Source organism: Zootoca vivipara, chromosome 8, assembly GCF_965207765.1.
Source record: "Zootoca vivipara chromosome 8, rZooViv2.hap1.1, whole genome shotgun sequence".
NCBI classification, from domain to species: Eukaryota; Metazoa; Chordata; class Lepidosauria; order Squamata; family Lacertidae; genus Zootoca; species Zootoca vivipara.
In genome coordinates, this window is record NC_142591.1 from 39,058,277 (window position 1) to 39,078,671 (window position 20,395).

At 40.9% G+C, this 20,395-nt stretch overlaps 1 protein-coding gene across 3 annotated transcripts; it reads left to right on the forward strand.

Annotated features, from left to right (window-relative positions):
- Positions 1–463: 463 nt before the first annotated feature.
- MPPE1 (metallophosphoesterase 1) lies at positions 464–19,302 on the forward strand. Of its 3 annotated transcripts, none has more exons than XM_035124710.3 (10): positions 464–709; positions 2,318–2,708; positions 4,186–4,294; positions 6,329–6,432; positions 9,517–9,597; positions 12,640–12,748; positions 16,139–16,210; positions 16,316–16,438; positions 17,413–17,553; positions 18,997–19,302. In XM_035124710.3, exons 2-10 carry the CDS (start codon positions 2,434–2,436, stop codon positions 19,024–19,026), a joined length of 1,044 nt encoding a protein of 347 aa, XP_034980601.1. In that variant the 5' UTR covers positions 464–709; positions 2,318–2,433; the 3' UTR covers positions 19,027–19,302. The 3 variants fall into 3 exon arrangements, with proteins under 3 accessions (XP_034980601.1, XP_034980599.1, XP_034980600.1); XM_035124708.3 differs by having other exon boundaries at positions 486–709; positions 18,844–19,302; XM_035124709.3 differs by lacking the exon at positions 9,517–9,597 and having other exon boundaries at positions 497–709; positions 18,844–19,302.
- Positions 19,303–20,395: the final 1,093 nt, after the last annotated feature.

Here is a 20,395-nt window from a genome sequence, read left to right on the forward strand (position 1 = left end):
CCAAAATCAAGTGGTTTCAAAGGCTCACAGGTTAAGGCGCCTGGTTGGCTTCTCTAGGGAGGGCATTCTGTAACTGGGATGCCACCGCCCAAAAAAGTCTTTTTTCCAGTAGCTACCAGTCGTTTCACACTTGGCGAGGGCCTCTGGCCTCTGAAGATGCTACAAAGCTTACAAGCTCTTCACAGGCACGAAAAACACAAAACGTAGAGGTGGGAGAAAGGAATGCTGTTGTGTGCATGAACTAATGAATAATGAAAATGAATAAATTTGAACGAACTATTGTTTCCTCTTGCTAAGTTAATGAAACCAGCTACCCCGAGTCCCCTGCATCGCCCTTGCACGCCCTCCGCCTCAGCTGTGCAGGGACAGCTGCCCAGGATAACCATCTCCGAACCAGCAGCAGCAGCAGCCGCCATGCTCCAGCGGAGAGCGACGCGGCGGCCAATCAAACGGCTGCCTCAGCGGGGCCAATGAGAGGCGCGCGAGGCTGGAGAACGAGGCGATCCAGGAAGCGAGGCATCCAATAAGCAAGTGCTTCGGTCGCTTTCCTGACCTCCGGAGTGGAGCTCTTCGCCGTTCCACGGACGCCGCAGGAAGCGCCGCTGCAGACGTGCGGGGGACACGTGCAAAGCGGCGGGGAGTTTTTCCGTCCTCCGTCTCTTGCACGCGGGAGCCTCGCTCCGCTCCTGGCGGGAGTTTCCTCTCAGGGGTGAGTAGCAGCAGCAGCGCCAGCTTGAAGCGGGCTGTTTATTGTGAGAGGAAAGAGGTTTGGCTTCCGCCTTCGGTAGTTTCCCCTTAGAAATGCCTCCCCTTCTGCAGGAGAAAGTTGGCCAATTCTGCCTGGCTTTCTTCTGCCTCTTTGACGTTTCCCCAGCTCTACCAAAAAGAAATATTATTCTTGGGGCTTTCCTTCCTCCTTGGCGGCGGGAGGGTCATTATAATAGAGGCGGGCTCGTTTTTTTTGCATGATGATGCCATTTACTCAGTACCTGGGAGATGATTGCGAAGTAGTCGGGTGGTTCTTACAAGCTGACAAAAATGGCAAGTCGCCTCGCTGATCCGTAAAATTAAATACATACATGTATGGTTGCCTCTCTCTTTCCATCCAAATACAGCCGATGTATAATGTCTTTGTTAAAGGTAAAGGTAAAGGGACCCCTGACCATTAGGTCCAGTCGTGACCGACTCTGGGGTTGCGCGCTCATCTCGCATTATTGGCCGAGGGACCCGGCGTATAGCTTCCAGGTCATGTGGCCAGCATGACAAAGCCGCTTCTGGCAAACCAGAGCAGCACATGGAAACGCCGTTTACCTTCCCGCTGTAGCGGTTCCTATTTATCTACTTGCATTTTGAGGTGCTTTCGAACTGCTAGGTTGGCAGGAGCTGGGACCAAGCAATGGGAGCTCACCCCGTCACCGGGATTCGAACTGCCGACCTTCTGATCAGCAAGCCCTAGGCTCAGTGGTTTAACCCACAGCGCCACCTGGGTCCTTCAATGTCTTTGTTACAGCCAACTAAAAACGGGTCACAACGGTAGCGAGCAAGCTTTTGAGTTGAGCAGAGCTCTTCGCTCTTGGAGGTTGCACACACAAAATGGCGAGAGAAAAGTGCATTGTTCCACGGCTTTCACCTGAACTTCGCTGTTGCTTCGTTTTAGCAACGATTGTTTTTACCGGTAGCAACGATTGTTACCAAAGAGGCTCACTGGGTGAACTGCAGAAATAAATATAAATTCTTGGTATAATTGCAAACAGGAGCGTTTTCAGATTAAGGTTAGGTAGCCGTGTTGGTCTGATGCAGTGGGGGGGGTATATTGTCCAGGGTCACCTTAGAGACCAACTAAGTTTGTTCTGGGTATAAACTTTTGTGTGCATGCACACTTCTTCTTTTGCACACGAAAGCTTATACCCAGAACAAACTTACCATAGTTGGTCTCTAAGGTGCTACTGGACAATTTTATTTGTTTATTTCAGGAGCGTTTTCATCACACACAGGAACATCTTCGCTCTCCCCTGCACTTTTGCTCTCCCCTGTAATGTTGCTCTGAAGAAAATTCTGGTGAACTCAAAGACTTGCTTGCTACTTGATGACATGTTAGTTGGTCCTAATGAATATATTACACTATTGTTGACTTAGAGTAATAGTTATACCGGTAGAGAGCTTTAGAAGGTATTATGCTACTTCAGTAAATCTTACACCAGTCCTGTAAGGTAGATCACTTTTATCAACATTCTCACATTGTGTTTTGGAGCCTAATAGGAAGCAGCTTGGATCACTTACTGAATTCATAGTATTTATTATTTTCTGTCTTCTGCAGGATTCCTGTCTGATGTGAAGAACAAAAATTGAAACACGCATTTGGTTTGGCTTAGTGGCCTCAGTAGGTGGATATTGGTACCATCTATGGGGAGAAAGACCTGCCTATAGGCTGATATGGCATTATTGCGCTTTAGGATCCCAAACAGTTTTTTGGGGAAGAGAGAAGGCACTTTTGCACTGAAGCTTTTGTGTTTTACTTTTTCTGTGTTCATCTTCTGTGAATTTTTAATTTATTACATAGTTATAATTCAGTGTCACTGGCCGCAATTGGAAGCTCAGGATCCAAGGGCTACTGAAAAGACTTCCAATTCTGTCTTGAAGGCTATGTTTTTATCAGATACTCATTTACTAGGTGAAATCGGTGGTCACTGGCTGGACAAGCTGAGAAGGTAAGAGCTAAATATCAGTAACAGGCAGCAATTTATTATAAACATATATTTTCCCGCTGGCCTCTGCATGCGTGAAAACCAGGGTTATGAACCACTAAATAACCTGTGACTTGTTGATTATTTACATGCTAATCCATTCATTCATATTTGAATATTGCCAGAACATTAGTATATATCTATTGAAAGAAGTGGATTTTTTTAACCATTTGATAATCATAAACTATTACTCATTGTTTGAAGGAATCATTATTCTTAATATTTTCTAATTCACTGCATGTTGCTGTAACACACCAGAACCAAAAAAACATAAAAAGCTCAGGTATTCTGAAATGTTTTTAATGGGTTTTATACTGTTATCAGAAAACTCTCTTAAATTCGAGAATCCGGAATTGTTCTTATGGTAATATTTTAAGTAATACTCATTTTGCATTTCTTAGGCTCTGCAACCTTTTGGGGAGCACAATGCAGACTGTAGCATGGGGTTAAGTTGAGCTGGTATAAAGCATGCTAGATCCAAACTGCTCAAGAAGGAGCCAGGGGTATTGCTGGCTGAGTAGCAAAAATCATTCATAGTCTCACCAATTAAAATTGGTTCCCAACTGATGGGATGGTAATATCTTGACTATTGCTAGACTATTGCTAGGCTAAAATATAGTCTTTAGAGTTCACACAAATAATTCATGTTCATTCACTGTGTTAGAGGAGGTAATGACTGGGTGTAGCCAGGCTTGATGGTTATTTGATCTCATGATGGCAAATTACGGTATGCACTTCCAGTATTCTACATCTGTGTGTAGGAAAACGTGACTAAAGCAGTGTGTTTTATCAAGCTGACAAGATGCCTTGTATGCTTCAGTCCAAGTAGTCAGTAAAAAAGAAAGAAAAAGTGCACAAATTGAAATTGCAAAATTTCAGCCTCGTGAGTTTTAAAATAAATTAGGCGGATTTAGGGATGAGGCACCTCAGGGGGAATGGAAGGTGAGAGGTGGTGGTGATGGGATTCTTTAGCATCACACAGGGCACCGCTGAAATTGGAGACCCCCATGGTCTGCCACTGCAAAGGTTCAACCTCATGGTTAGAAAGTTTGGTAGAAATGTATGTAAAATAATCCATATTTAAACTTGCATCACTTGGAAATTACTTTTAGAAGCCTTTTGCTGTTGCTGTTTACATAATAGTTATATATGAAACCCCCTGACCACTAACCTGTACATATTTCTAGCTTTCATTCAGAAGGATCACAAAATCTATTACAGTCATGCCCTTCAATACAACCACATCTCTTCAGACTTGTGGGATGAAGACTCATAATTAAAACGTTTACCTTAGGAAAACCTCAGACTACAATACCCACCCAATATAGTGGAGACAAAACAAAGCAAAGCAGGTCAACATGGCCAGATTGGTACAAGTACAACATTGGTACAATATTCACTTAAGTATGTTGAACTGATACCCCTTTTTTTCTTCTCTTAGGGAATGGCAGATGGAGAGAGCCTTCCAAACTGCTCTCTGGCTTCTGCAACCAGAAATAGTTTTTATCCTGGGTGATGTCTTTGATGAAGGGAAATGGAGTTCTCCCCAGGTTGGTATTGTGTGAAACATTAAAGTGTTCATGAAGCAAAATAGGATTTTATTGAAAGTGTTGTGCACAAAAGAATGAGACCAGGAATCTAATACAGTTCTTTTAAAGCTTAGTTGTTCAGTCATCTTTGCTAACCAGTATCCTGATCAGTAGCAATTAAGTTAAAGAACTTGGAAGTCATTGGGCCAAGTTTCCTTAAATTCTGCTTTACTAGGTAGCACATTGGACTATGTAGTTCCTGCAGTCATATTTGGCACGCACCAGGCAGTTGCTTCAGTGCTTTTAGGAGAGATCTGTATGTTATGCTTTTTTGCCAGCCGTTCCTAGTGCTTAATTTAAGATGAGGTGAGAGATGCATCAATAACATGTAGGCATTGATCAGCTAGCAGTAAGCTACCCATCGGATTTTCTGTCTATAGCAAAGACGAGTGAGGAAAACCTAGATTGAACATTGGAAACTTCTTACCCATAGGTCAGATTAGACCCACTAAAGTTCCTAATTTGGCCCACAGGGCTGTTTTAGCCAGCTATGACCACCTATGTGTCACATTTGGATTTGACCCACCAGATGAAAGCGCTTCCCCACTCTTGACCTAGATAGAGGCTATTTGAAAATGTATCTGCATAGGTTCCCCCCCCCCTTTTGCTGTTGTCAAGTTAAAACTATAGGTGAATGTGCTGAGTAGATTATTTTTGTGTGTTAAAAGCTGAGGTGGAATTAAACATTGCACTGTTCCATCTATGCAAGTATTCCAGCTTGCCAGATGGAATGAAAGCCCCCTGCACTGTTCTGCCCCCCCCCCAGCCCCAGGACCAGTTTTGTAAAATTGGAAGTCCTTGTGCAGGTCTTGCAACAGGGTTCTTTAGGTGAATCCCACCTTGGATTTCCACTCAGCACATTATTTAGAATGCTGCAGCTGTAGGCATGATGATGATGATAATGATGATAATAATATTCTGCCTACTTTGCCCCAGCCACTCTGGGCGGCTTTCCACAGAATATTAAAAACAATAAAACATCAATCATTTAAAAACTTCACTGAACAGGGCTGCCTTCAGATGTCTTCTAAAAGTCAAATAGTTGTTTATCTGTTTGACATCTGATGGGAGTGTGTTCCACAGGGCGGGTGCTGTAGTTTCACATCTTGCAGTGAGGGAACCACTAGAAGGCCCTCGGACCTGGACCTCAGTGTCCGAGCTGGACAATGGAGGGGAGATGCTCCTTCAGGTATACAGAATATTGGTTTAGTGAGTCACATGACTGATTTAGCATGTACAGAGACTCTGAAAATCAATTTATGTTGACTTAAGCAGTTAAGGATTGTGAGACTCTACCCTTTGTCAATATTAGTGTCCAGTTAGTCAGTGTCCTTATTAGTGCCTAATTAGTCACAACCCTTATTCAGAGTCATGCAAAAAGAAGTGTGATGCTATATTTTGATAAATATTACTGAGTTACTGATTTTTATTTTTATTTTTTAATATGGGTGGGGAGTTTCTGGCATTCAGGCAAAAAAAGGTGCTCTAGGCACTCACCTGGCATCAAATGATGGATGTAGGACAGGTGGAGATGCCGCTGCAAAACGCAGGACTCAGTTTTTCATGCTTTGACTGATGTATGGGGAGTTCAGTATTGTTTAGGAATATTTCCACAGGCCAACTTTGACAGATGGGTGGGGTGGTCTGCCCGTCAAGCACATGACCTCAGATGATTGACACGTGGATGGTCCTGCCCATGTCAAAGTTGCCATGCTAGGGGTTGAGGAGAGAAAGATTTGCCCCAGTGTTCACATTACTTTGATTTATTTATGTGGGCTTAAATGCATTGTTGCAGGTCACTTACTGACTTATTGCAGCATTAATGCTGTACAACCATAATATGCTTTTAACCACCTCATGGTAACAGTAATGCCATATGGCTGTTACTGACAGTAGAATTGTGGGGCAAATTGCAATAACTAATGATAGTGATGAAAAATTAATAGTTATTTAAATTATATTATATACAGTTAGAACCTTTACATTTTCCTGCAGGCCTGGTCAGATGATGTAAGACGCTATCAGAAAATGTTTAGGCATCCAGCCTCTATTGAGCTAATTGCTATTGTTGGCAACCACGACATTGGCTTTCATTATGAGTGAGTAATTCTTTTAACAGGATGCAGTACTGAGATGGGAATTGTCAAAATGAGAAAAACATTCTATTATAAAACTAAATGCTTTAAGATAGGTTTGAATCTATGGGGGGGGGCATATTTCTTGGGCACATGCAAAATCATACAGAGTGTTGCTTTGTCCCTTCTTCTGCCTGTGCACATAGAGGGCTGGAGGAGCCTTGTTAACATGCTTCAATCTGTTGGGAGCAACACGTGTGCCATTTAGTACTTACACAACACTGAAATCAAGCATTAGATACATACCATAATATGCAGCTGCTGTGGACTTAAGTTGCAGTATTGCAAGTTTACTGTTAAAAACGTTTTTGAGAGAATCTTCAATCCACTTCCAGCTAATGCACCACTTATTCTTTTAATGCATTTCTGAAGTGATGCTTCCTGTTTTGTTGTTCCATTGCTGCAGGTTGACTATAAACGTGGAGCATTAGCCTGGTTGGCGGGGCAGTGGAGAAATGTTTTGCCCCTTTCAAGCATTCCCCAAATGTCAAAAAAATAAGGATAAAGGGAGAGAAAATGAGTGCCAAACCTTTTAATCCAGCTGTATTATGGATATCAAGGCTTCACCTAGAGTGTTAATCCCTTTTGCCTAAAAGGATTCTCTTTGCAGCATCAGATTCTGTGTTGCTAGCTGACTGTGGTGCCAGGATTGCAGAAAACTTGGTGTTGTTTCCATCCAGGTGTTCACACTCTCAGTTCTTTACCTTTTGAAGACAGGTTTTAATACTGAGCTGTCTTTAACTGCCATATACCAGAAGCTGCTAGATCAGGAATGTATTTTTTTTTTTTTTTTAAAATATTTTTATTAATTTTCCAATTAAAACCAATTATATCACATTCAATATTTCAAATTATACACATATATATATCAATCAAACCGAATGTTATGCCAAATCATCTAAATAATTTATTTTTGGGTTCCCATGCTTCAAGAAATTGGGAATTCCTCGCAACTGTCCACTGCCGTCTTATTTCTAAAGTTCAAATCGTCCTCCAAGCTCATAATATTCCAAATCTTCCCCTTACAGTCACCTAGATGTTTTCCACTTTCATCCGATTGTTCCAGCTGCTGAGATAAATGTCAAACGAAGTTTCACAGATGTTCTTTCTCCTGTGTGAGTTAATCAGTCCAGCCTCCCCATAAATCTTCTTAGTGGAGCTCCCTGTTGCGACGGAGTAGCAGCGCCATCTTAAAAGGCTCAAATCACTTTCATTTTCTCTCATAGCCATGAAGATTTACGATTTATTTATCTTTATAGAATTTACAGCTTTTTCAGGCAGGAGACCCAAACATCCAACCATGAACTCTTGGTAAATTAATGGATCTCCTTGCCCTATAGCTGAACTTAGCTTCAGGTCGCTGCTCCAATTTAAAGTGCGTCACAGCTCATAAATCCTCCGAACGCGTCCAGAACTCCTTCCGTCTGACTAGGGGGGGGCTTTTCTCATCGGCAACTTCACATCTTTAAGAAATATGCTCAGTAACAACAGCTATAAAGTTCAACTCACACAGTCTTTTGCTTCTCTTTCACTCCAAACAAGCCAGGACATCGCGTCCGGGAAGATACGAGGCAACAATATGAAGAAAAAATAAAAACTTGCTTCCCTTATCGCTCCGTCCCCATCAATCCTTCTTCCAGATGCCGTACATTCTTTGACTCCTCTCGCTCAGCAGCATAAAATTCTCAGCAGTAAACAGCGCTTCTTCCCCTCCTTCTGAAGTATGTCCATAGATTTAAGCCTAATTATCTTCTTTAACCATGGAAATCCCCGCCATGCAGATTAGCGTCCGGGAGTCCTGGCCGTCGTAAGTGCTCAGCCCAAGCTCCCCCCACTCCAAAAACAGTCGGAGTGGGTCTGGGGGCATCGCGGGCCAGCGGCCCCTCTCCGTAACCCCCGGAGAGGGTAGGGGGTTGCCATTTACTCCCCTAGCAACCGCCAAATTCCTTACGAAGGTCAGAGAGATGGAAAACAGGTCCGCCATTCCTGCAGGCGGAAACCGGAACTCGCTAGATCAGGAATGTATAAGGTGTTTTTTTTTAATAGAAGTGAATTTATTTGCTTCAAGAAGGAAGTGATTTGAGCCCTGACTTGTCTGACATCCAGGAACTGGCAGATAAATGGAAGAATGCAACAGCAGGGCCATGGGTATGAAAGTCTCTCAAAGGGAAAAATGTGAGAAATGAAAAACAAAAAGCTGGTGAAAATAAATTGCTCTGTTGGCCTCCAGAATACACAGGCATGAAATTTTGGGGTATGATCCATGAAGAGATTAAAAAATTGATAAAAGCATCATATACCAAAAGGGCAGAAGCATATTTATTAGGAATTTTGAGTAATGATATTCCCAGAGATAAAATTAATATCTTTATGTATGCAACAACGGCAGTGAGAATGTTAGTAGCAAGTCATTGGAAAGGAAATTATATTCCAACAAAGGGAGAATGGTTAAGCAAATTATGCGAGTACCTGGAGTTAGCAAAACTGACGGGACTTAATAAGGCATAAACCAAAGACTATAATTCAGAAACAATGGGAATGCTTGAATGAATATTTATGCAAACAGGGCTCGAATACAAAATTTTGGTTGTGTCTAGATTAACCTTGTGAAGAATATAGAGAACCCAAAAAAATTGACAGATGAGGAAAGAGTTTAAGGAAAAGAAATTAATGAATGACAGATGCTTTTTCAAATAAGATAGCTAAGAACTGTGTGGGAAAGTGGTGGAAGTCCTTTACTAAGAGTTTAAATAAGATCTACTGGTATATATTGAAGTGACTGAAGTATGAATACAGAAAGGTTTTTGGTGAAGAGAAGTAACTTGCCATTTTCTCTTTTCTTTCTTTTCTTCTACTTTTTCTATCCTTTCTTTTTCTCTCTCCCTGTGTAAAGGAACTGTGATGGACTGTACAGTACTTTAAACTAACATTTAGATACACACATTACCTGATTGGAGCTTGATAGTTAGCTTTTTAAATCAAAGCTTCAGAAAAAAGATCAATATAACTTATTTTAAATTAAGTAGAGGTTTTTTTAATTTCACACAGAATGACGGAATACAAGTTGCAACGTTTTTCGGAGGTTTTCAATTTCACTTCAGAAAAGCTGATAACTCGGAAAGGGATAAAGTGAGTCTTTTTTTTTTGTTCACTTGCATCTTAAATATTTATTTACATTTTGTACCTGCCATTGGCAGGAAGCTCCCAGTTTTAACTTTATGTGGGGTATAAATTCATGAAATGGTTGAAGACACTTGTCCAAGTTGTTCTGCAGCATTTGTCTCGTAAGTACATATTTAGGCTTCAGTCTTTCACATCAACCTAGGAATGAGTCCTATTGTGCACTGTTATGTTCAAAAATATCATGCATATTAATATAGAGGACGGTAATGGAACTTAAAACAATATCTGTTTTGTTTTGTGCTAAGTTATACCTGGGACCAAAGAATCATCCATAAGGAGAAGGTTGCAGTTTCAGTTTTCAATTGGTTGGAGGTCCACACAGGCGAATAAGGATGTGCACACTTAGCTCACTGCCCTATGTATTTTCTCCCTTTCGCACACACGCATGTCTTCCATCTTTCACCAGCTTGGTTGGCACCTATCCCAAGTAAAGAAGCACTAAAAAGGGGAAGGAATGTGATGTTCCACCTTTTCCACACTGAATGCATTTTCCCTAGGTGTGATTCCCATCTTAATTGCAGCGTGTCCTTCCTTGTCCCTTTAGAAATCCTGTGCCTACCTGATGTGACCCATGGAGATAAGATTGGGGCCACATGGTTGCAAGGAATGAGATGGAAAGGTGAAGAACCCCTGATTTGGCCCAGGGTTGCCAACTCCTGTTGTAAGCATATAAAATGATGTAGAATACTACACCTTCCCCCCCTCCAAAAAAAACTTTACTGAAATTCAAAACAAAACAAAACAAATCTTACAAATCATACAAATTATCATATAACCAAATTGACAAAAATAAATAAAATATAATACAAAATTCCACTAGGCTTTCTTGTCTGATCCTTTTCCTCAACCTTAAATAAAATAAAACAAATCATACAATAATAAACATCACAAACGTAACAAACGAACAAGACTATCGTCTCCTTCCTTAAACTTCCACTTGCCATCATCTCTGTTTCGCTAAGTTTTTAACTAGTTACTGCTTCCCTTACCATAATAAACTTCCCTGATGTTTTCTCTTGTATTTATAACCCTTGCGAACAGTACAGAGCATTAGAAGTAAATCCAGGATTTTAGTGTAGGGCATTGTTTGTTCATGTAATCCCCAAATTTTCCCCAGCTTTGATCAAATTTCTGTTTACTACTACCCCTGATTGAATTAGTTAATTTCGCTAGATCCACATAGCTAAATAATTTCCCTTGCCACTCACTAATTTTTGGTATATCTTGTCTTTTCCAATATGTGGCGATCAATATTCTTGTGGCTGCGGTTGCATATAGAAATATTTTTTCATCTTGCTTATTTATTCCTTCATCAAGCATTGTAAAGGAATTACAATTGGACGAGATGTCCATAAAATCAAGGCATTTGCAGATGATGTAATAATTACAATGGAGGAACCAAAGGAAAGCATTGAACAGGCATTAAAAAGAATCATGGAATTTGGGAATTTGGCAGGTTTTAGTTTGAATATGAGTAAACCTAATATGATAGCAAAAAAATTGTCAAAGGATGAAATTGAGCATTTACAAAAAGAAGTGGGGTTAAAGATAGTGAATAAAACAAAATATTTGGGCATTTGGATTACAAATAATAATAATTTGTTTAAGGGTAATTATATTAAAATATGGAAATAAACAAAAAAAGATCTAGAGGTGTGGAACAGATTAAAGCTATCAATCTTAGGCAGGATTGCGCGTATTAAGATGAATGTTTTACCTAAAATGTTGTTCTTGTTCCAGATGCTCCCAATTTTAGGACCCAAAACTGACCTCCTTAAGCAATGGAAAAAAGCTATTACCAATTTCATCTGGAATCATAAATCTGCAAAAATCAAATATAAGTTAATGATTGATATAAAAAGCAGGGTAGGACTGGCACTGCCAGATTTAAATTTATACCATGATGCGGTGGGTTTCATGTGGTTAAAAGAGTGGATTACGTTAGATAATCACAAATAATTAGACCTGGAGGGATATCAGAATAAATTCGGCTGGCATGCCTACTTGGGGGAAGACAAAGTTAAAGTAAATAAGGGGTTCAACAATCATGTCATAAATAAATCTTTATTAAAAATACGGGAGAAACATAAAAGGCTGCTAGACCCCAAAACCCCCAGATGGCTGTCACCCGTTGAAATATTAACAGTGAAGAAGTTGAATTCGGATGGAAAGTGGGGAAAATATAAAGATCTAATAGAAGAAAAGGAAGGGAAGCTTAAGCTAAAAGAATATGAGGAGATAAAACATCTTTTGACGGGTTGGATTCAATTCCATCAAATAAATAGCAAATTTAATAAAGATAAATTACAAAAAGGATTTATGGATGAACCCTCGCTGTTAGAAGAACACCTGCTGCAAAATAATAATAAAAATATTTCCAAAATGTATAATGTACTACTCAAATGGGAGACCAAAAATGAATTAACAAAGGATACGATGATTAAATGGGCATCCGATTTGGGGAAAGTGATCCAATTAGAACAATGGGAAAAATTATGCAAAATTTCATAGAAATTTACAGCCTCCAAAGGAATTAGGAAAAATATGATCAAAATGTTTTATAGGTACATGACACCGGTTAAATTACACAAAATGTATAAGACAAAATATAATTTATGCTGGAGGTGCCAAAAAGAAACACGGACCTTTGTACACGTGTGGTGGCAATGCGAAAAGATTAAACCCTATTGGAACCAGATCTTTGAAGAAATTAAAAAAAATATTGAAGTATAATATAAAGAAGAACCCTGAATATTTTCTATTAGGAATGCTAGAATACTACGCCTTTTGGATCTTCAGAGTGGCTGAATTTAGGGCAATGGTTTGAGAAAACACTGCACTGCAGCTGGAGCATGTACCAAACAGCACTCTCTGGATTTGATGCAGGATGTCTACCTTGTTGAGTTTTCCTGATTTTGAGCATGGAGCCGCTTCTTACTGCAGACATACTGCACATCAATGTCATTATTTCTTCTCTTGTACTTGTAGCTTTGTTATGGTGAACAGTGTTGCTCTTGAGGGTGATGGCTGCATTATCTGTAGAACAGCAGAAGCAAAGCTTGCAGAACTCTCCCATCAACTCAACTGTTCACTGCAGGTAAGGATAGAATTACCTCACTGGGAAACTTCATCGGTGTATATTGAGGTGCTCAAAATAATCTTTCTAAACTGACTTCTGTTTGTGATTTCTTGGCATACATTGTTTTTGCATACATTATTTTTATGTGTTACATTATTACTGAGAAGTTCGGTTGCTGTAATGTGTGCATGGAGTTCTTCCATCTCTCCGCCATCTTACTTTATAGAAGGATGTGCTGTTTCTCTTAATGCTTGGAAACGTGCTTCCTCCATTAAATAATAATAGTAAACAAACAAACAAACAAACAAACAAACAAATTACCGTATTTTTCACTCCATAAGACACACTTTTTTCTTCCTAAAAAGAGGAAATGTCTGGGTGTCTTATGGAGCGAATGTGTGGTCCCTGGAGCCAAATTGCCCAGGGGCGAAAGGCAGATCATGCTTTTTTTTTTTTAGAAAGAGCTAAAGGCTAACGAGGGAAAGAGAGAGTTGAAAGGACCCGCTCAGCAGCTGATTGCAAGAGATCGGGGAGGGAGATAAGGGAGCTAGCTCCCTTGCCGCCCCGCTCAGGCCCCTTGCCCAGGCCTCAATTGTTGTCTGCAGAGGGAGGCTGCTTGTTTCCCCAGCAACATGTGACTGGCTGATTAGATTATCTGTCTGGAAACTGTAGAAATGAGTCCCTTTCCTTTCCTAGAGAAGCTGCAGAACTGTGAGTTGAACCCCATAAAAACAGGATTTTTTCCCTTTGCAAGGTAAGCTCCACAACTTTGAGCTGATCCTCAAAAATGGAGTTTCCCCCCTTTGCAAAAAATATGCACAACTGTGAGCTGACCCTCACCCCAAAACGGGGCTTCCCCAATTTGCAAAAAAAGCTGCACAACTTTGAGCTGATCCTCAAAAAAATGGAGCTTTCCCCCTTTGCAAAATAAGCTTCCTCAAATATTTAATTTGGGGGGGGGGGTCAAAGGCACCTAGGCCTCTAGGAGTTGGCTGCTATGCCTAGGACAATTCAAGAAAGCATTTTTTCCCCCCTACTCTAAAAACTAGGCGCGTCCTATGGTCAGTTGCGTCCTATGGAGGTAGAAATATGGTATTATTTCTACCTCGCCCATCTGGCTGGGTTTCCCCAGCCACTCTGGGCAGCTTTCAACAGAACATTAAAAACAGAATAAAACTTCAAATATTTAAAACTTCCCTGAACAGGGCTGCCTTCAGATGTCTTCTAAAAGTCGGATAGTTGTTTATTTCCTTGACATCTGATGGGAGGGCGTTCCACAGGATGGGCGCCACTATTGAGAAGGCTCTCTGCCTGGTCCCCTGTAACCTCCTCGCAGTGAGGGAACCACCAGAAGCCCCTCGGCGCTGGACCTCAGTGTCCGGGCTGAATGATGGGGGTGGAGACGATCCTTCAGGTATACTGAGCCGAGGCCGTTTAGGGCTTTAAAGGTCAGCACCAATACTTTAATTGTGCTCAGAAATGTACTGGGAGCCAGTGTAGGTCTTTCAGGACTGGTGTTATATGGTCTCGGCGGCCACTCCCAGTCACCAGTCTAGCTGCCACATTCTGGGTTAGTTGCAGTTTCCGGGTCATCTTCAAAGGTAGCCCCTTGTAGAGCGTGTTGCAGTAGTCCAAGCGGGAGATAACTAGAGCATGCACCACTCTGGTGAGACAGTCCGTGGGCAGGTAGCGCCTCAGCCTGCATACCAGGTGGAGCTGGTAGACAGCTGCCCTGGACACAGAATTGACCTGCACCTCCATGGACAGCTGTGAGTCCAAAATGACTTCCAGGCTATGCACCTGCTCCTTCAGGGGCACAGTTGCCCCATTCAGGACCAAGGAGTCCCCCGCACCCACCTGCCCCATCCCCCCCAAAACAGTACTTCTGTCTTGTCAGGATTCAGCCTCAATCTGTTAGCTGCCATCCATCTTCCAACCACCTCCAGGCACTCACACAGGACCTTTACCGCCTTCACTGGTTCTGATTTAAAAGAGAGGTAGAGCTGGGTATCATCTGCATACTGATTAACACCCAGCTGAAACCCCCTGATGGTCTCTCCCAGTGGCTTCATATCGATATTAAAAAACATGGGGGAGAGCCCAGGGGTCTGAACACTCATCCCCCAACACCACTTTCTGGACACAGCCCAGGAGAAAGGAGTGGAACCACTGTATAACAGTGCCCTCAGCTTCCAGCTCCTCTAGACAGTCCAGAAGGATGTCATGATCGATGATATCAAAGGCCACTGAGAGATCCAGCAGAACTAGGAAACAACTTTCACCTTTGTCCCTAGCCCGCCAGAGATCATCAACCAGCGCGACCAAGGCGGTTTCAGTCCCATGATGAGGCCTGAATCCAGATTGGAAGGGATCCAAATGGTCCGCATACTCCAGGCATGCCTTGAGTTGTTCAGCAACCATCCTCTATTAAAATGAATATAAAAACATTCATGGGTGAATTATCTGCATGGCATTAGAAGAGCCAGCATGCCGTCACTGAATTAGGGCATGTGAAAATAGTGATGGTTGCAAAGGTAATTGTATCTGGCTTTGTGGTACCTTGGTTTATGAACACAATTGGTTCCGGAAGTCTGTTCATAAACTGAAGCATTCTCTCCTTGTTTAATTACCTACCAGTAATTTCCTCTGTTGAAATCAGTGTTTCCAGTTATGACCTATTTTCTTGTGAAATCTCATTTATGTTTTTTTAAATAAACTCTATTTTCTCTTTATTTCTCTTTATTTTCCTTTGGTGCCTTATAAAGTTCTTTATAAAATTTATAAGTTTTTCCTTATTTCTTTTGGGTCATTATTATTTTATCATCAACCTTAATTTCGCTTATATTTTGACTTTGTTTTTTCCTCAGTTGCCAAGCCAGCAACTTCCCAATTTTATTTGCAGACTCAATATTTTTCTGTTTTAGCAGTTTTATGTTCCATTCAACTTCTTGATTTACAATCATTGAGAATTGAGATTGCAGTAGCTTTCCCCTTGTCGTAACTTGGGGTCTTCTGGCTTATTAATAAACCGTTTCTCAGTTTTCAGCAGACCAATTTGCTTGGTCTTTTTAATAGTAAACTAGCGCAGACTTTATCTTTCTTGTTGAACCTTAGGCTGTTAAAGTGCTGCTTTCTGCTATTTGTAACCCAATTGTAGTTGTGTGTATGTTGTTATTCTGTCATAGTCCACTTGCAGGGTGGGTTAGGGTTTTGTACAAGTAGCCATTTTTTTTATCTCTGATACATCCGCACATCTTGTGTTAGAGCTTCTAGGCGGAGAGTTGTCTTTCCATAGACTGGACCTACTAATCTCTCATGATTTTTCCTGAAAACAGCCTTCTTCCATTTGCTCCTCTATCGTGTAATATAGGAGTGTGTACAAAACACTTGCTTGGTTTTTGTTGACAGGAACCAAGTCAGTCCAGAAAAAGGTGCAGCGATGTAGACAAGCTCCCATCTTCAGCTCCAATTCTATTACAGGTGTGTTTGTGTTGGGAAATGGGTCACTTTTGCACTTTTATTTAGCATAAATGCATTATGGTCTTGTTAATGTGCTGTTTGCTTCTTGGCTTTAATCCGTTTCAGCATTATCCTCTTTATCGAAGAAGTGACGCAAAATGTACAGGAGAAGATTCTGCTCCTTTGGATAAAAAGAATTACATCTTTAAAGAGAAGTACGACGTGGTTTCAAAAGAAGCTTCTCAAAAGGTATGTTGAATGTGTTCAATCTTTGTCAAGATGTGATGCCCTGAAAGGCATGCCTATTTTATTGGCAAATTGTAATTTTATTATTATTGCTTAACGTAGTGCGTATCAGTGAACAGGGCACTTGGATAGTCAAAGAATCTTAAGAATGGCATCTTTCTTATCCATTCTCTCCCACCCCCCACCCACCTCGTCATGCACTGCTTGATCCATTCTTAATTTCATTGATTTCTGAGCTATTCTTGTAAGAATAGTGTTTGTAACAGCGGCTTTTTACTACCATCAAAATAAAGCTGTTTTCCTTGTCAAATGGCATTCCTATTTCTGGTCATAAATGAGCATACTCAAATAAGGCTACTAGAAATACAATGCAGCTTCTGCAAAGTACGCACAGAATTGTGCAGCCCATTATGTTCAGAGTCAGTCAGGAAGACTGCATGAGTCTGCTCCGAGTCAGGCTGTGCATTTGGTGTATGCATGAAGTCCTGCCTTAACTAATCAACCCCCTCCTCCACTCATGCAGTTGAGGATTATCATGTTCAGAGGATCCAACTGAACTGGGTAGGAGAGATTGCTGGAGCCATCCCAAGGAAAGTAGGTGTTCTGATCCTTAACTGGATTGTGCTCTGGAGCGGAGGTGCAGAGAAAGGCTGGGCAAGTAGTCTGTAGTGGTTGTCAGGGTGCTGCAACTGCATGCTGGTTACTAGGCCTTGCCTGGTGAACCTAGAACCCTGGGTAAGAGCAGACATCCTTCCTCCACCTCCCCCTACTCCAAGCTGTGCTTCTGTATGTGTGATCGTTCCCTGCATTATTTGAGAGCATCTTACTGCATGTGTGGGTGAAAACTTGTACAAGCATTGACTTAAAGAAATGAAGGGAAAACTTGAAAGCAAAGTAAAAATATATCAAACTGTGTGTCACTTTTCTTCTTCTTAAATCAGACATTTTTAAATGCCAACCTTGTTTTACTCTCATAGCTGTTATGGTGGTTTCATCCTCGGCTCATTTTGAGTGGTCACACCCACAGTGCCTGTGAAGTGTTGCATAATGGGAAAATCCCAGAAATCAGTATTCCGTCATTCAGTTGGAGGAACAGAAACAATCCTAGTTTCATAGTGGTAAGTTTAAATAGTTTTTATTTTGTCAGATAATTTTTCATAATATAAATCAACATAGCAATCAGCTATTTTCTCAGACTGATGCTACCTGTAAAAAAGCAAAACAAAACAGCTCCTCCCATCCTCTCCAAAAGTACACTTAAGTTGAATACAAAGCACCCACTTTATAAAGCACATACTTGTGTAGCCATCCTGCTTGTATAGTGCAAAGTATTTTTTTTGTAGGTTTTACAAACATGTCTACATACAAGCTATATTTAGTATGTTTCTATAAAGAGGATGCAGTGTAAACAATTTGACTGCAACAATCACCAGTAGTCTGCAACAAACAGTATTAAGACTTGTTTTTGCTTAGCTGATTTATCCACAGGACCATATCTTTTCTGCATGGTTCTTCTGTCTTTCAAAAGTGCAAACGTACTATCTCATAGGGCAGCAAAATTCTATCAGATGAACCTAATTCACAGTTTGCTTACTTTGGGTATCCTAGATTACAACTCTAAGTAGATTAACCTGAAGCACAAAAAATTTCCCAGTTCTAAAACACATTTAAATATTCATTCTTTTCAAAAAACCAGTTCTGTGCTAAGTTTACTTTTTCAGCCTCTTTTGCATGGGGGACAGCAAATTGGTTACAATTTTTAGTTCATAGATGAAAGTTATTCATCACTTAGTAAGTAACACAGTGTTAAAACAGTTGTACTTGGAAAGCATGTTGTCTCCCTAATTTTGTTTAGAGTGTTTACTTACCAGATAATCCAGTTTACTTCAGAATATCATGTTTTCAGCAGTTTGAGGAATAGATGGTGTCTGACTATTGGCCTAGATTACCTGCAGACCAGTGCTCCCTCCCCCTGCACTCCGAGAGTATTACTAATCTGGCTTTATCTCGTATGCTTTGTCACCCCACATACTTAGTGGCCACCATCCAACACAATTAAGCACATTTAGCCTGCAATCCTACATAGTTATGTGGAAGTCATTCCCCAGGTCAGGGCCAGTAGGTGCTATGCGGCCTGAGTAGCTGCCCAGCCAAATAGCAGCTGCTGTGTTCTTTACTGAAAAAAATATTTAAAATGGCACAAAATAGTCTCAAGGCAGCTCAGTGCTTAACAAATGGAATATCTAACATAGGTTTTAAAGCTGTCTGCATCTCTTATCCAGAGGACAGTTGAGAGCACTGATGCTATGAGAAAAACTGAACTCTACCATTAGTATAATTGTAAAGCATACAGGCTCCCAACCACTTGCCCCATATCTTATAAAATGCCGTTTCCCTTTCTTTCTCAGGGCAGTATAACACCAACCGACTTCTCTCTCTATAAGTGTTTTCTTCCATTCGAGAACACAGTTCTTACTATCTACTGTGCAGCAGGAGCTGTGCTTTTGGTCCTGGTACTAGCTCACTTTTACCCTCTCGTTACCCCTTTTCATTTTGTTCAGCGTTTAATCACTAAATATAAAGCAGTATGAAGAGTCAGACACTTGTAATCGGTCACTGACACACCAAAGCTAAAGAACAGTCCATCAGACTACATTCATGCCAGCAAATGCGTACTTGAATTGCTAGCCCAAAGGCAGGTTGCCTTTACATACAGAAAGTCCTATACAGTTGATATGACTTATACTACAGGGTAAGTTAACTGAATGCTTCATGCTGTACAAAAATATTGTATTCTACAATCAAATGAATCATTTTCTTGCTAAAGTTTTTGTATCAAATATGTATATTAAAAGTTTGTAACTGTACACTATAAGTCCTACAAGCCTCCTCTTGTGTCTGCACTAGTGTCCTATGCTGCTTAGAGGCTCAGTCTTTCTAATTGGAAATAATTTTAAAGTGTTATTGCTGCGAGACCATCTGGTGTGGTACTTCTTTTCCTTGATGTAGAGTTATTTTACAGTAAGATATTACAAAAAAGGGCTATTGGGAGAAGTAGCTTACTGGCCTCAGACAAGTCTCCTTGTTTTAAGTTAGATGTAGTTTTTGATGGCAGTCGTGTGCCAATTATCAAAACCCTTGCCTAACAGGCTTGCAGAGGATTGGCTAACCAGGCAGAAAATTGAGGACAAACCTCTTGGATCTGTAGAAGTAGCTGTGTGCAATATGTGTATCCCACTGGCACGTGCTATGATGTCTGGCTGAAATTAATCTCTGGAATAGAAGGCAAGCAGCTCCTTTCTCCCCCCCCCCTTTTATATAGGCCTAGTGCAGACATCCCCAAACTGCGGCCCTCCAGATGTTTTGGCCTACAACACCCATGATCCCTAGCTAACAGGACCAGTGGTCAGGGATGATGGGAATTGTAGTCCAAAACATCTGGAGGGCCACAGTTTGGGGATGCCTGGCCTAGTGCGTCATTGCAATAAACCATAGCGAATGATTTACAGTAAACACAGAAATTTCTCCTCTAGCATGAATGGGAGCAACAAACCACAATCCCCTGTGTAAACTTGAGGATACTGGTTTATTTTACTCCCAAACAAACCACAGAGGGAAGTCAAGGTTTATTTCTTGGCTTACCAACTAAGGTCTGTTCATAGTGAAACAAACCACAATCCTCAAGTCCACATGTTACACTAAGCCAGGACTGTGGTTTGTTTCTCCTGCTCACTTTGTGGCAGGAGCCATCTTTATGTTACAAGTAAGCTATTAACTATGGTTTACCATGATGGGCAAATGCAGTAAGAGTGAAAGGCCTGATGCTTGGTATTAGTGATGCACTTTATGGGAAATGGTGTTGACAGAATCTTGTACTTTGATCCTAAACACTTGTGTCTTTCTAACATTTTGGAAACATGCATGGTTAGCATTACTGAAAAATCATTAAAATATATCCAA

What these genes read in the sequence shown, in the direction of transcription:
- MPPE1 (XM_035124708.3), top strand. Translation starts at nt 2,434, where the DNA reads ATGGCATTATTGCGCTTTAGGATCCCAAACAGTTTTTTGGGGAAGAGA. An exon ending in TGGCTGGACAAGCTGAGAAG is followed by an intron (nt 2,709 to 4,185) that starts GTAAGAGCTAAA and finishes TTCTTCTCTTAG; the next exon opens with GGAATGGCAGATGGAGAGAG. An exon ending in CAAAAGAAGCTTCTCAAAAG is followed by an intron (nt 16,439 to 17,412) that starts GTATGTTGAATG and finishes TTACTCTCATAG; the next exon opens with CTGTTATGGTGGTTTCATCC.